General features: G+C 43.6%; 1 protein-coding gene across 7 annotated transcripts; it reads right to left on the bottom strand.

Moving 5' to 3' along the window:
• Positions 1-4,332: 4,332 nt before the first annotated feature.
• Positions 4,333-16,108, bottom strand: LOC140653958 (uncharacterized). Of its 7 annotated transcripts, none has more exons than XR_012043296.1 (5): positions 15,630-16,095; positions 14,474-14,562; positions 8,486-8,713; positions 6,646-6,762; positions 4,333-6,076 (listed from the first exon to the last, which is right to left on the bottom strand). XR_012043296.1 is itself a non-coding variant. In XM_072866780.1 (5 exons), exon 1 carries the CDS (start codon positions 15,970-15,972, stop codon positions 15,070-15,072), a length of 903 nt encoding a protein of 300 aa, XP_072722881.1. In that variant the 5' UTR covers positions 15,973-16,108; the 3' UTR covers positions 4,336-6,076; positions 6,646-6,762; positions 8,486-8,713; positions 14,474-14,562; positions 14,924-15,069. The 7 variants fall into 7 exon arrangements, 6 of the variants coding, with proteins under 6 accessions (XP_072722881.1, XP_072722884.1, XP_072722885.1 ...); XM_072866780.1 differs by having other exon boundaries at positions 4,336-6,076; positions 14,924-16,108; XM_072866779.1 differs by having other exon boundaries at positions 4,338-6,076; positions 8,631-8,713; positions 14,474-16,107.

Genomic DNA, 16,108 nt, shown 5'->3' with positions numbered 1-16,108 from the left:
TTTTGTTTTATACTGCGAGCTAAGTGGACAGTGTGTCCTCTGTCCTCTGAAACGGTTCCTTTGTCATTAATCAAATTCAAATGTATGCCTCAGCTGCTCTCTTAAATTCTCATCCATGAACTATGAAGCGGCAGTGGTTATCTGCTGAATTAAGTAGTTCGACTAAAAGAATCACATATATTGTTTCCAGTCAATGGACACTATGAATAGATTTTATGTAAAATTACTGGGAATGCATAAACCATTTTGCCAAATGTTATGGAATTTCTTATCCCAAACCCTGTGTGAAACGTAATCTACGTTCAGATCCTGACAACTGAATCATACTCGGCATTTATATAGTGCTTTACATATGCAAACTGCCATAAAACATTAATTAAGCAATAGATTTCCTAATGCTGAAAAAGTACACTTACACGAGGCTCAGTGTGTTCAATGTTTAAATACTGTCAATGCTTAAATACTATTTACAGAATTTCATTGTACTATGAGTTCAGTTATTGGCATAGCTGTAACATTCAATGGCTTTTTACATACGGTAAGTAGGAGTAGGAACGGTGGTTTGGTCTTTATCTACACTAAACTTTACTTTGAAATTTTACTTTTGCTACCAATATGCTATTTTAAAAATGATGTGACTGCAGTAAGAACACAGCCTGTCTATTTGTAGACTCACGGTACATCTACAATAAAGAGATAACACAACAGTTTATTGGGTTTTGTTAATGTTCCAGATGACTTTTGCTCCTTTTTCACAATCTATTCTTTCATATTTGAGGACGTGCAAAGGAGACGCTTCGAGAAACCCTCTTCGTCCCCAAACCACCACCCACAGTCCCCAGGTAATGACTGTACTGTTTCTGCTGCTGCTACATCCTAACAGGCAAAACAGCCGGGCATCAGCTGCTGGTGGGCTCCGAGGCTTACAAGGGCAAGTTAAGTCAAGTGAAACTCCTCTTCGCTGAAGGTTTGCTGTGCTGTTAACTGAGGGTCGCTTCAGTTGACTCTAATATAGACAGGACTTAGAAATAGAACATTAATAACTTTGGGCATTTAGCTGTACAGTAATAGATAATCTTTGCTAAATGAAACTTGAAGAGCCTCTTGCCTCCAGGGGAGCTCTAAGAGCTCACACCAGGGTGATTTAAAAGGCTGCTGTCTGTGACTGCCTACTGGAGCCCTTGCTAGAGGCTGCCCTTGCCCTTCGGCAGCAGCAGTAGATGCTTCTGATCGGTGCTGCTCCCAGCCCAGCACCTACTGCAAACAGGGGCAGCAGCTTCTCAGCGCAGAAGAGGGTGGCACGCTGCAGGTAGCAAGCTGCCCCGTCATGAATCCCCAGGGCGTGCGTTTGAGCACCGTGCATTCAATGTACTGCAAAGCACCAAGAGTTCCGCAGTCTGCTGCACGCAACGCTGTAGGTGGGTACGGTACGTGCCTGTGCACACACCCGCACACGGACGTACGCCTTTGCAGAAGCACGCTTCTGTCCCGAGAACCCTACAGTCTGAACTGGATTTAACCGAGTGAGGATGGACGCCCGATGAGACAGGGAAGCGTGAAGCCAATGGCTTTCCTAACGCAAGACAAGGTTTAGATAACGTTGTAAATGTACTGCATAAATGATAGTTGGGCTGTAGCCATTATATCTATCCCGTGGCTTAGGAATACCATTACAATAAGCATTCATTTGATGTCTGTAACTGCAATCTTAGCAGACCTCACAACTCAAAGGATCAGACAGACATAAATTTGTTTTCACGCATGAAGCTAAGCAACACCAGTATTGCAAACTTTCATTCTTCGTCTTCGTGTCGTCTTTAGTTTTGCTCACAAAAAATCTGCATTCAAAATGCAGCATTTATTTTTATCTGTTTCTTTGTACAGCTTTTACTGTCACATCAGTGAAAAAAGCCTTTGGATCCAGAGGCAACTTCACAGCCCCAGCACATGTCCCCTGGCCAGGCCGGGCAAGGCGTGCAGCTTTTCTCTCTCCAGGAACTATTGTCAACTCCCTTAAAATATTCCCTTACTGGTACAGTGCAAGTAGAGTCCATACCATTAAAAATGGAAATTATCTTTGTCCCTATAATGATCAGAAGATGAGGAATTTGAGAACGTTACCTAATTTTTGCAGCCATAATCCTACTTCTCTTTTAAAATGTTTTACATGAGTCAACGTTACCTTCAGACAAGGCCCCTTGCGCTGGAGCCTCAGTCCTTCTCTGACGTGGAACAGAAGCACAGACTCACCGGTAAAGCTATTTGCAGCACCAGTAAATTTAACCGTGTGACTTCTCCAGCACATCATGTATTGTAACTACGACTATGAAATAGCCCATATAGTTATATTCACTATATAACAGTAAAGTTAATAATATCCTGGGTATTTCTTGTTGGAGCCTCTGCTCTTTTTCAAGTGAAGCAAAACCCAGGGTGTATTTTCTGTGGAGCACGTTAATCAGCAAGAATAGACTATGCCTTTGCTTCCACATTCAGCTCTCTCCTTCTAACACAGCTTGTTTTTCTGAGATCACAGGTTTTTAGGTATTTGGTTAAAAAAAAAAGAGAGAGAAAAGTTAATTACATATAATTATAGCTTCTATAAGGTTTCTAACTGATGATGGGAATAAACGGCTGTGTTACATATAAAAGAAGAGAATTAGCTTTTAACGAATTTGTCATTTGGATAGCATTTTTTTAATCCTTCAGATCAGTGATGTTTGTCACTAAAATAGGAAACCCACTTTTGTCTTCCCTGGTGGTGCCTCCTCTCTACAGACATGCGAGTGGCAAAGAAGATGCAAGGAATTTGCCCCAACTTCTGCCATTCTCCACAAATCCCGCTAGAAAGCAAAGCCAGGTCTTTGCATTGAGAGAGCACCAGACTGCGTGGAGGCAACGGTGACCGCGGCATTAACCACAGAGGACGGCCAAGCGCGGGGGAAGCACCGCGTCCTCTCCTCACGCCGCGCAGCACAGCTTGCAGCTGCACCTCCTTCCCTCTGCGCAGTGCCTCTTGTAGGATGACCTGGTTTTGTAATAGCATCTAGTAATCTCTTTTATCAGTGCTAGCGGTAAGCAGACTTAGTTTAAATGCAACCAATTTATTAATAGATGTCAATCTTTTCATGACTGAGCTTGATAACTACATGCTGAGAACCAAGGCAGATCTCCATATAAATGTAAGGCTACCCAAAGCCCACGTTTATCAGCGTGCCGAGGTATTCTCCCCACGTTCATCACTGCAGAAGCAGCTAACTGCATTGCTGCGGTGGTTCCCAAGCCCTACAGCTCCGAGCCGTATCCTCCTCCTGAGACAGGATGGTAGGTTTGGTGCTCAGTGATCTTACGTGGTACGGCAGACGGTCAGTTTGTGCTGTTTAAGTCGTGGGGTTTTGTTGTTGTTGTTATTGGTTAATGCTGTTTATTGGTCAGGAAAATCGTAAGATTTGGCTGTAGCTAGCCTGAGTCAGCACCACACCTTACAAAATGCCCCAGGTATTACGTGCTCTCCCCTTCCCTCCGCTCCCTGGAGTCCCAGCAAAGGCTTTCAGTCCTGCACAGGAGGCATGACTCATGTTTTCTGGGTGGTATTTATCGCTACTAACTGCAGCACGCAGGTACTGACATTTCTGCGCTCACACCAGGTATGAATCTGGCAGACAGAGAGCAAATACGACTCACGCTTGCTAAACACCGGTAACTGCACTCCCTAAAAGCCTTCGTCCTGCTGTCAGGCCTTACCCAGTCAGCCAGCGGGGTGAGCCGTGCCACGAACAGCCGGGCCAGCCCCCTCCCCAAACGCTGGCCGGAGGGAAATGCCCAGACCAGTCACACACGGAATAAGGATCTCAGCTGCTTCTGCTTCCAGTTAACCGAGAGTGAAACTAAATAGGAATTTTTTTTTTTTTTAGCCCTTCTTTGACAGCCTGCCACAGCAGTCCTTCCTGGGTGAGGGAAGTCTTTTCAGATGAGAGCCTTTAATCAGGAGGACTAAAAGGACTTAAAATCATTTTAAGCAATGACAGTGCAGAATGAGTTCATGCTGCAGAGAACGGCATGTTCCCTCCAGATCCCAGCAACCGTGAGATCCCAAACCCTCCTCCAAACGCTTCTCCAGGCTGTGAAGACCCCAAACTGTTCTTGCTTTAAGTGCTATGCACTACAGTGCCGGATGGTTTAGTTTAAAAAAATCAACAATAGAAGGCTATTTTTAATTGATTTGTCAGTGCAACCGTGAAAGTCCCACAGGGTTTACTTTCCTGTTCTCACTAATGTATTTGCTTGTATTTGCAGAAGGATTCATCTGATGTAAACTATGAAATATGTTGTTTACTGTACAAAGACACCGAGGCACTAGTTAACGATGAAATCAAACCCGACTCTTACACATATATTCGCATTAGTCAGTCACCTCAGTGTCAGCATACCTGGCTGAATACTACAACGCTTCATTAAACAGTCTGTGAAAGCATCTAGAAGATAATAACCTGTTAAGAAACTTCTTAGGTGAATCCAGACATAGATATGACCAAACCACACCACAGCGTACTACACAGCTTCCATTTCTGTCCGAATGAATGGCCATACATTACAAGTGGGAGCCAGTGGATCTGATGTATTTTTGACTGTAGAAAAGCTTTTCCCACACCCCCTATTTCTAGTAAGAAAACAATGTTGATATATTATCATATTGTATTCACAGTAGTTATCAATAGTCTGCCATAAAACTGGAAGACATATCAAAAGGTTTGTACTGCCGTGTGTATTCGTATTAACGCCCTGAACACCAGCCGTGCAAATGCAAAACTTGCTGATGCTATCAAGTTGGTTGTCAGCACTCTGGAGAACAGAATTGGAATATCAAGTGATTTTGATAAATTGGATAACTGTCAGACATCTGTGCCTTGGATGCCACCTTTAATGGTGTATCTAGTTTTAATTTTTAGTTTACCACTACAGAAAAAGAATCTGCTCATAGGGTGAAGTAGCCTGCAGGCTTCACTAGTAGGGTGAAACCAAGCAAAAAACCCCTGAAGTATAGTCGAAAACCGAAACTCTCTGACCATCTTGACACTTTGTTTTGCTTACAGTGTTAAAATGCCACATCTGTTTCATTGATACTAAGAGATCTTCAAAGTTCACCTCTTCTTGAGCAATTGAGAACTGGCCAAAAAGAACAGAAGCATTAGTAAGATTAATTGGGATAGATCCTAGGACTAGAGATCTTGTTTGCTGTTTGCACGTGGGACAAACAAGTAGAATTCAATTCTGTCCTGGGGAATATGCTGTCTGTAAATGAAGTGTCTTTTTCCCATTTTCTATGGATCAGCTCCTGATACCACATTACTCCGCTTTCATTCAGACATGATTCTCAGGTAAGTCACAATCCATTTGATGAAGAACCGTGGGATCTGTCCCTGTGAGCCTACTGCAGGTCCCTCACCCTTGTTAAGTGATGGACTACAAACAGAATCAATTAACATTTGAAGTAATTTTTAGTCTGGTCTTTCCAGTATATTTTTCTCACATGACAGGACTACTGCCATTGGTACTCCTGTGGTATCTCCTTACTGGAACTACTTATGACAAAGTATACAGAAATGTAAATATATCTCCATTCAGTGAGTGATAATATTTTATATTTATTGTTGCAGTTACGGACTGTGGCATGCAGAAGGGCCTACAGAAAACTCAGAGCGGTGGGTTTCTGCAGTAGGGCAAGGAGTTTGCCTGCCAAGAGCCGGCCGGGGGATGAAGCCCTAAGGGAGCAGTCGGTGTCCTGATGGTGCGTGATGATAGCCAGCCTTCAAACAAATTCTCCAAGGGCTTGTGGTCACATCAGCATTCCTGACTGCCCTGGCTGACAATATCAAGCATGGCTTATAGATCAAGTAGTATCAACATCATTTTGTCTTATCTGTTCATTCTCATGAGGTCATCTGTCAATACGAGATGTCGGTTGTGCCGTGACTTGGCCTGCAGTCACGCTGGGTGGGGTTATCTGCAGAGGCCAGGTGTTGCAAGAGTCAGTTTGCTCCCACATTCACGTTAATCTGGCCCAGCAGCTGAAGGCCTGAAAGATGAAACAGTACTTAGGCTGGTGACACAATCAGCGATCAGCCACAATGATCCCTCCAACCTTGACCAGCCAGAAACAACCTAAGTGTAAGCAAGCTATAAGCAGCAGCCCTTTAAAACAATCAGAAAATGTGGCATTTTGTTAAAGTAGAGGACTTCAAGAGATTTGAAGGCTATTGAGGCTGCAAATAACTTATGTCAGTCTGAGCCTATCATGGGTCTTAGCTTTCCCTATCAAAAAACCCCTTATCTCCTTTGTTGATATGTTTACCCTCAAATTATTTCAAAATACTCAAATACAAGGCTACACACATGTAAAGAATAACAATCAGCATTTAAACTCAAATGTTTTCAATTAGCTAAGACATAGCAAAAGAACTCTGCTGGTTACACTGGAAGTTTATATACTATATTCAGAATAGTGAAAAGAGCTTCAGAGCTGAAAGTTCAGAAAGTTTCAGAGCTGTGAAATGACACCATCCTTTCTAAAATCGTCTTACATATTCTTCTCAGATGACTGAAGAGCAAAATTATACAACTGGCATTGAAATGGTTTTCACTGACCTGCCATGTGGTCATTGTCAAGGCTGCCAAATCTGGCACGGTTGTTTCATAAACTGCCACTGCCCATATGGCCACGTAGCTTGCAGAGATTTGCTGACCTTGCAGTCTGCCTGTGCACTACAAAATAAAGCTCAGTTGAGCAGCAGTTCCTCTTGTCTAGTTTAAATTCTTTTCTCTTGCAGTCTTAAGGACTCAATCAGGGTGAGGCTGAGGGATATGTCTTGGGAAGACAGGCGAGCCACAGAGAGATGCTCAGCTTCCTGAAGGGCCATACTGTAAATATCTTATGAGTTTGTACCAAGTGCCTAAAAACAGGTGCATTTTTTGTGAGCTTCTGCAAGTCTAGTAATATCATCATTCCTGAAAAAATAATGTGGGGGTAGATTCAGACAGAAAGCAAAACATGCATGTGTGGCAACTTTCTCTTGCGCAGCCCTTACCACAAATACAAAACCAAAAGCAGGCAAAAGGCCTTGATGGTTGCTCTGTATGTTTATTTGCTTTTAAAGCTTTGATTGTTCACCAATTGCTGTGCGATCCTTGTTAAACCTGGAGACCCAAACTGCAGCTTGTCTTCTACAGCCATTGCCATCAGAGAAATGCTATTTTAAGTCTCCTTCAGTATTAACTGATTCGGCTCAGGAGCCAAGAGGATAAAATACGGTAACACAGGACAGAGAACAATGAGTCAGTCAGCTAGTCCATAGTCATCTGTCAGGTAAGGTGTGAATTTATACAAACGTCCCTGGAGGTTGAACAAGTGAAGTTTTTCCATAACTCAACTTGTTTTGTTGCAACCAATGTTCCTAACTTGGCATCTCCCCTTTGCAGCCAACGTAAATCTTCACAGCACAGAAGTATCAAGTGGCAAAAAAGGAGACTTTGGGTTTAAATATATTCACTTTGCAAACACCTACTGTGATTTAAGGCTCAGCTTTCTCCATTCCTCTTACAACTGAATCGACACTCGAGGCTACAAGAAAGCAGGCAAAAAAAGGAAGCTGTGGACAACCTCCTTGTAGTTCAGTGCAAGGTTAGCTCTCTTAGCTTTAACCGACAAAGGGTGTTTGGGCCAACCTGGCTGGCTCTGCACTGAACTGGCCTAGGGAGCTGTCATGCAGCTCGTGATGCAGGGCAAATTGTGGATGTAGACATTTTCAGCTGGGGATGATGAAGTCAGCAGGTGCTCCATCTGAATCCAGAAGCGGATATATTGTCCACACTGTTTTTAAAATGTAGTAAGAGAAATAATGTCAGGAAATTGAAAGAGTTTACCTTGACAGACGCGTCATGATAATTTGAACTAGATGAAAGCAAGCACTAGCAGCTATTAATTTTTTACTTGCTATTAGGGTGAGTCAACATGTACCACAAAACACTGTTCAAGAGATAGCTATTTCAATTAAATGACATTGTAGGGGGAAATTCCATGCTGTCCTTTGAAAACTATAAAAGCCCCTCAAAATTAAAACCTTTTCTGTATTTTCACTATGGTTAAATAACTTTTTCTTGTTAATATGGACTAAGTATTTTGATTTCTCTTGTTCTGGTACACAGGGGAAACAGGTCCACTTGCTTCACCCATCTACTGGCCCCTTGCTCACATCAGTCCCACAACATCTACATAATGGCGATGGACGCACTGGCTGGTTGGATTCACCTATCACTCCATAATGTCCATAGGAATTACAGGCAATGAAAAAGGAATGGAATACAACTCTGGTTTTATCTAGGAGATTTCCTTCCATAGATGTACTCTCATTTTTTAAAATGAGAATGTGTTTCTTTCATTATTAGTTAGGGAAATAATCCCCAGACCTTAATAACTACCAATACTTACAACCACAATTTTACACCACCAATCTGAGTCCAAAGGCAGACTGTTAGAGTGATTCCTCACACGGAAGAAAAGACCAGAACCTGGTGACCTGCAAACATCACTTTCTGCTTCTTTAGGACTTCTGGAAATCTCCCATCTCACTTACAAAACATGATAAGATCACAGTTGAAAGTATTCATTCCTCGCTGCCATTTGATAGAAGACTCTCTCAGGCGAAGCTCTTTGCTCCTGGTCAGGAGACAGAGGAATTAAGCAAATTAAAGAGTGAAAGCTCTCCAAATTACAACTTTTTGCTGTATCTGAACACTACTGCCAGCAGAGTTAATACTGCAATGTGATATAATGCCATGGGTCAATGAAGAAAATGCATTTTTCTACAAAAGGGCTTTTGCTGCAGACAGAAAGTTTATTTTTTGAATTAGTCACCGGTTTCACTTCATGCTGATTATACCATTTTCATTAACATACAATAGCACTTTCCATGCAAGTGCTATCAAGATTACATTTATGGTTCCAAAAGCTGTTTCACTACACCTACACACAACTTGACTGCCGCACACAGTAACAGACAAGTGCTCTCTCTTTGTTTCGTATGCTTACCTAAAATCCTAATCTTCATCACCTTTTATGTAAACTGCTACTGTGGTAAATAGAAGGGGGTTGAAAACTAATAAAGAACATAGAAATAGACCTGAACGTTGACAGTTATGCATATTTTGATTATAAACATCACATCTATGAGTGGGATATAAACATGCCATTGAACACACTCTTTGTAAGAAAAATAAAGTGGCATTATTACACCAATTCAAGTGAGATGATATGTAATAAGTTCTGGCAGCACAGGCTATTTTTTCAATAGTGATAAGATCTCTGGCAGGACTTTTGATGGAAATAATGAACTTTTTCTTCTGTGTATGTGTCACTTTTTTTTTCCTTTTTTTTTTAATATATTATTTACACCCACCAGCAGCTGCTATTATTTCTTGAAAAATGAAACTTGGCTATTCTCCATTTGAGAATCTTTTTGCAGAGGAAAGTCACCGTGGGGCTCCATTTCCCAAAGACACGCACACTAGACTCACTAATACAGACAGGCAGGAAAAGGATGACTCTGCATAAATCAGCTCCTACTCAGGAAGTAGCTGGCAAAAGGGAGACTGTTCAGCTGGTTGAGTCAGGGGAGAAACCAGCTCACACGACTACAAACATACCCAGTTACAGCATTAAGCAGTACCTTTGGCCTGAGTCACTTAGCAATTTGTCTTATCAGTTTCTTTCTGATTATCTGGGTGTTGAGCAGACGGAACAGTTTCACTTATAATAAAACTAGTCTACCCATGGAATTACCCTAATTGACTATCTCATTTAACTCCATATGTAGACATTTGATTCTAGAATAAGAATACCTAATACGATTGGATTAAGATAAACAGACATTAGGCAGTCTTCTTTCAGATAGGTATTCACACAGAATTATCAAGAATAACTCAAGGTGCAGACAAGTTAATTATTATATTTAAATACTGTTGGAATGCCAGATTATTTTTGATGAAGAATTTCAAAAGGTCTTTTCTCTCTTAAATATGAATGTCCGGCAATGTAGAACATAGGAAAACAAGTGCACTTTTATAAACAACCACATAACCTGGACACAAAAAAGTCCAGCTTTTTGCACAGCTTTCTGGGCAGAGCATGAGAGCAGAATACTTTACTGTAGCAATATATTGCATTACCTTCTGATCAGTACTTCGGCTTACTGGTATGGGAAAGAGGAAGGATGAAGTAGGAGAAGTAAAAATAAGAGGACAGAGACCTTCAACCCACCATTGCCAGGATGTGGACAGATTTTCAAAAGTAGTCAGCTGCTTCCACTGTTATTCTTAAAATGAGTTTATACCTTCCATGTAAATCTTTCTTGCTGATTTTTGGTTAAAGATTGCCAGCAAATTTTTAGGGCTGAGGACTGAGCCTCTCTCTTGCGCACCACTATTCAATAGGAGCAACCCAAATTAAATAAAGAAAACTAAAGTCACTGGTTCAGAACAAGAGAGACGCACTGAATGTCAGTGCCAATATTATTAGACACTATCGTGACAAATGTAACCAATACCACTCTTAGCTACTGTTAAAGGGGAGAGGAGGTTTTATTGATTAAATACCCACACAAAATCTTAAAAATACTATTGTTTATCAAGTAGTTATTAAAACTTGTAAATACTTCAATTTTTGTGCTCAGATCATCTTTCTCCTTCCTCAACCCCCATGAAAGGAACCCCAAACCAACCTAAATCATACTGCTAGTGGATCCAAAATAAAGGCTTCTTTGTATGCCACTGAATTAAAAACTAATTCGGGCCCAGAAATCTTGCTCAATTTCATACATTCAAAATGAATAAACATTGAAAAATTTATCCAGATTTGTCCAATGCCAGAAAACACTTAGTGCAATTCTGTACTTTGAACTCTTAGAGATTATTTAATCTTCTTAGTTTCCCTCAGTATTTATTCTCCCTTTACCTTAAGGTTTACTGCTAATATTAATGTCACATACTGACAGTATGGGAGTGACAGAACAGCATCTCTTCCCCAAACGATTCTGAATCTTCTCAGTTTAACCGTTTCATATCAGATTCTGAACCAGTTAAGTCATTAAAATGTAAGTGAATTGTAACATATCTCTATTATATCCAGGGAACATTTCGGATATTAGGAAGTGAAATGACTGCGTGCAGTATTCTTAGATCATGACTTCCCTCAGAATTTTCTCAGCAGCAGTGCTAAATTAAGACATTCTCGGACCCTTTAGTTCTGCTGAAAGCAAGGATCAATTCACCATTCAGCTCTTTGCATTTGGCCCCAGTGGCCCATAAGCAGTTAAGCAGAACCCACAACAGAAAGGCCTGCTCTCATCACAGATCAGTGTTGTTGCAGGGCCCGCTGACACCATGGGCCTAAAAATTGCTGCTGTACAACTGAGAGCGAAGAAGGGTATCAAGTCCATTAGTCACCATTGTCACAAAGGAAAGGAGGGGAAAAAGTATATGGAACTGCATCTTCATGTTGAAATGAAAGGTATTACATAGAGATATGTTATAAAATTATTATTAAAATCACTTATCTCAAAACTTCAATGTCAAAATACAACATTTAGTATTATTTGTAGCCTTAAAATTCAATTATCACCATGCCTAGCTAGTCCATGGCAGAGCGCTATGATCTCAGAAGAGTCTCTTTCACAGTCACAAGAGCTTCCCACATGTTAATAAAAACTATTTAAATGAGTAGTCACTAACAGAACCCAGAGAAAATCTGAATGAAGGCTATCACCTCTTTCCACTTGAGCATTCAGATTCCTGATACAAGCAAATTCACACCCTCACCTCATTCTGAGCATATTTTCAAAATGTCTGTTTTAATCAAAGCCACGCATTTCCCACAAATTCTAGCTCTGTTTCATTTAAAGAGCTCAGGCCTTCCAAAATTCAGAAGCATACAAATGCTACGCAGGACGTATCTTGCAACTCAAGCCACTGCTCACATCATTTTTCTGTTCCACGGATACAGCACAGCTTTTCTATAAAATACTCATGCTAAATAAACACAGTGGTACTTAATGAGTTCTCAGGAGGCTATATATCCCTTTGCAAACACCAGCCTGGGCTGGGAGTTAATCCCATAGCTGTAGGTGCTTTGGCTATGCCTCTTTAAAGAAGGAGTACGAGAGGACCCGGTTAGAACGTCCCTTCAGAAACACCGGAACATCTTTACCTATTTTTATAGCACTAAGTCTTGCTGTCATCAGGCATTGACAAACTCTCATGGTACTGAAAGTTTAGATACCATATGTGTTACTGATTTAAGTTCAGTCTTTGCCTATAATAAGTGAAACACATTTTTTAAAAAAACCCACACTGCTTTACAGTTCTACAATGCTGATACTTGTCCGGACAAAGGTAACTATAACAGAAGCAGCTAATTACTTGATCTTTCTAAACTATGCAAAGAAATCATCTTTGCTTGTATGAGTAGTTTTCCTGAATGAGCAGGGTTACTCAACACAGTAAAAGCAAGTTATGTATTGTATGGCAAATTGTAAATATTGTATGTATGTAAATATTGTATGGCAAACTGCTTAGTAACCAAATTTATGCTTTTCAGCCGATTTTTATTTTGACATTTTGAAGATAGTATCAAGCCATCTTGAAATTGGTTTTAAAATATACTTGATCATTTTGAAAATCAAATTATTACAGCCAACTGCCTGATAATTATATTTTGCCTAGATTCTGCTGCATTGTAATGCTTTCATGTTGCCCAAACAGAGCTTGTTTCAGGACAATTTTCATTTATTCCTGAGAGAGTCTAAACCACGGTACCATTCATGAAGTACAACAACCCAACATAATGCATGCTTCATAATTCAAAAATGATGCGCTGAATACTCTTGTGATTTATTTAAATTAAATGTCTAAACCCTTAGCTGGGGATTTTCAACCTTTTCAACTCACAGATCCCCTTAGCGGTCTGTAGCCATGCACAGAAGATTTATTTCTAACAAAACCAGACTTGCTTCTTTTAGTTACTTCCCACAGACTCCTTGCTATTACTTCACGGACTCCAAATTTCTAAAAGCATTACTGCAGACTAACTAATTACCTAGAGCTGGCTGGTAACAAGAGAGTTTACATTAATAGATGTAGTAGAGGACCAGGACTTGAGAAATAATATTCCATATTTAAACTCAACAGCATAAAGACCATTTGTTACTTTGAACATGATACATTTCCTTCTTCAGAAACAGCAGCAATTAATAGCATAGTGTAGGATGAAAAAATATAGAGAGTAATTTTATTCTGTCACTGAAAAGAAAACCCCACACCACAATTCAACAAATTTTGATTAAATAGACTGGATTTAAATCAACATTATAATTGTCTGGTCTTTATAAAATCTGCTACTGCCATGTTAGGGGAAAGTGCAAGATAAGTAATTTGCATGTGGGCTTGCTATAGAGGTGACGAAGGTAAGCAAATCCACATCGTGCCCAAAACTTTAGAGTAGCGTAAGCAAAGTGTGTCAGCAGTACAAGAAAATAAAATATTTTTGCAGTGATACTGTAGCCTTTCAATCAATTTTTATAGCTGTTTTTAAAGATAACTTTGCAAACGCTTGCTGGCCGGTGACTGGTTTTGGCTGGCTTAGACAAAGGTGGGAGTGCGCTGCCAGTGGGTGACGTGCTAGCTCTGCCTCTGGACTGCTTCTAGAAGGGGGAATCAGAGGGACCGCTGAGAAACAGGAAGAGGTGGGGAAAGGACTTAGAAGCCTCGTAGTGAGCTCAGTTATTTTGTTTCCAAACCCAACATCCATGCATGTCTATGCATGAGCTGAGCAGTCATTGAGAGGAAACGCATTCATGGAACACGAGGTTATAGGTACTTGTAGAGGTCTTCTTCACTTTTTCAAAGAACTGTAGTACTGCCCTGGAAAAAAGATGGCCTACGGGTTCGTCACAAGGTAAGGGTAACGTGGTTAGCAGGCAGAGTCTAGAACAGAGATACGGCCAAAGCCCAGCCCTCAGGATTCACTATAAGATAAAACATCTGATCAATCTTCAGCTTGATCTGTACAGCACCTTGAACTAGCTTAGGATCAGCCTGCAGCTGACAAATTTTGCAGGTGAGTGAGAAGACTGTGCACCTGGGAGAAACCAGCCTGGCAGACCAGCATCCCACCTGGGGCCTCCCAACCAACAGGTACAGGGCACGACTACACCTACAAACTGAATACGGAGAGTGCCGGGCTTCAGATATGCGATATATTTAAGAAAGTTGTTTAAACTGTTGCCCACTCCAAAGCAGGGTTGGCGGAACGCAACTTTTATATTCGTCGGGACAGGCTTCATTTGCAAAGACTTACTCAAGCAATAGCAGAGGGGTTTTGTTTAAGCTCCTGAAGACAGGAGATCACCAGAGGTGCGGTACTCACCAGAGGATCAGCGGAATTGCAGTACTCGCCAGATGACCACAGGGATGCAGTAGAGCTAGACCCAGCACAGTGAATCCCCACAGTGAACTCTGGCAAAAATAATTTAAGTAGAATTTAGTCTATGTGAAAACTGTTCAGGAATAACAGAATGTTGCTTACAAAACTTATTTCAAATCCTTTTGTCTTTGTCTACCACAGCCTGTTTCCCCAAGTGCTGTGTTTAAATCAGGTCTGTAAACACCAAGGTGGGGTAGAAAGGACCCACATGCCACAACTACTTGAATAAATACTGAGAACAGTAAAGAACTGGGTAGGATATAAAACCAAACACTGAAGGGTGCCAAAATAACTAATGATATTTTCTTGAAAGGAATGTCTGATTGATAAAAAGTCCAAGGAACCACTTCTACAAACAGTGGCAAATAGCCAGTCCCTGTGAGTCAACCCCACCAAGCTAAACTGCTGTTCATGGGCCACGACGTGCAAACTGCATCAACAGCTGGCAATTGCCACAACTTCAGCCCGAAAGATCAGCTGGTCCCGACTTCGGATGGACGGGGCGGACACAGGAACTGGGGTGCCCTGGAAGGGGCTCCTCAGGAGCTGCCGACGGCCAGAGCTGCCACGGCCATGGCCTCCCACCTCGGGGGGCTGTCCCTGCTGGGGCAGGAGGCAGACAGCCCGGCCGGCTCCAGCCCAGCCGGCTCCAGCCGCCTCTCCCGCGGAGCCCCGGGGGCCGAGGGAGCCTTTCCCGCCAGGGAGGGTTTTCCCCGGCAGAGAGCGGGCACCTCCAGCCTCCAGAGCCGGCTGGGCACGGAGGCTCTGGGGAGAGCTAAGGGGCTGCTCGGGGCCCCAACGCCCGCCAGGCCCTCCCGCACAGGGTGCGAGGACGCTGCCAGCAGCCCCTCCGTGGCGGGGGGCCCGGTCCCGGCAGCGGCTCCCTCCCCTCTGGCTGCCTCTGTGGGGCCGGAAACGCCGTCAGGTGCCCGTGAGGAGGCAGCCTCGGGGAGCGGGAGGTCCCGCAGCTGCCCGGGCACAGGCCCTGGCGCCGGCTGCGAGGGGCGCTTCGTCCCCTGGCGAGGACCGATAGGGCGGGAGGGCCCGCGGTGAGGAGATAACCGGGCCGTGCCCTCCGCCGATAAGGGGGCAGGGGGACCTGGGGCTGCCGGTCCCGCCGCCCTTCTCCCATCGCCGTGCCGGGCACGGGATCCCGCCCGCCCGGGAGCAGCGCGGTTCTGCCCGCGCCGGATGAGCCCGCCCCGCTCCTGAGGGGGCCCCGCCACCCCCCCGGGCGCGGCGCTGCCACCCGCTCCCTGCGGAGGGCGGCGGGGGAACACGCGCGGCGCCCCGAGCCCGCCCCGCTCCGGCCGGGCGGCGGCGGCGGGGCCTGACGAGCGGGGCGGGGCGCTGCGCGCGCGGCTCCCCGCCGCCGGGAAGCCAATGGGGGCGGGCGGCGGCGGGCCCGAGCCAATGGGCCGGGGCGGGCCGCGGGGCGCCATGGGCCGCGGCAGCGCCGTCCCGCCGCGGGGCCGGGGCCGGCAGCGGCAGCGCAGCGCTCCTGCTCCTGCTCCTGCTCCTCCTTCTTCTCCTCCTCCTCCTCAGCGGCGGCGGCCCCCGCCTCCCCCCGCGCAGCCG

The sequence above is a fragment of the Ciconia boyciana genome, chromosome 7 (genome assembly GCF_034638445.1).
Source record: "Ciconia boyciana chromosome 7, ASM3463844v1, whole genome shotgun sequence".
NCBI lineage: Eukaryota > Metazoa > Chordata > Aves > Ciconiiformes > Ciconiidae > Ciconia > Ciconia boyciana.
Note: the sequence above shows the minus strand (reverse complement) of the source record. Positions and strands in the feature narration are given on the sequence as shown.

Bases quoted from the DNA above. Each gene is read 5' to 3' on its own strand.
- LOC140653958 (XM_072866780.1), bottom strand. From the start codon at position 15,972: ATGGCGCCCCGCGGCCCGCCCCGGCCCATTGGCTCGGGCCCGCCGCCG.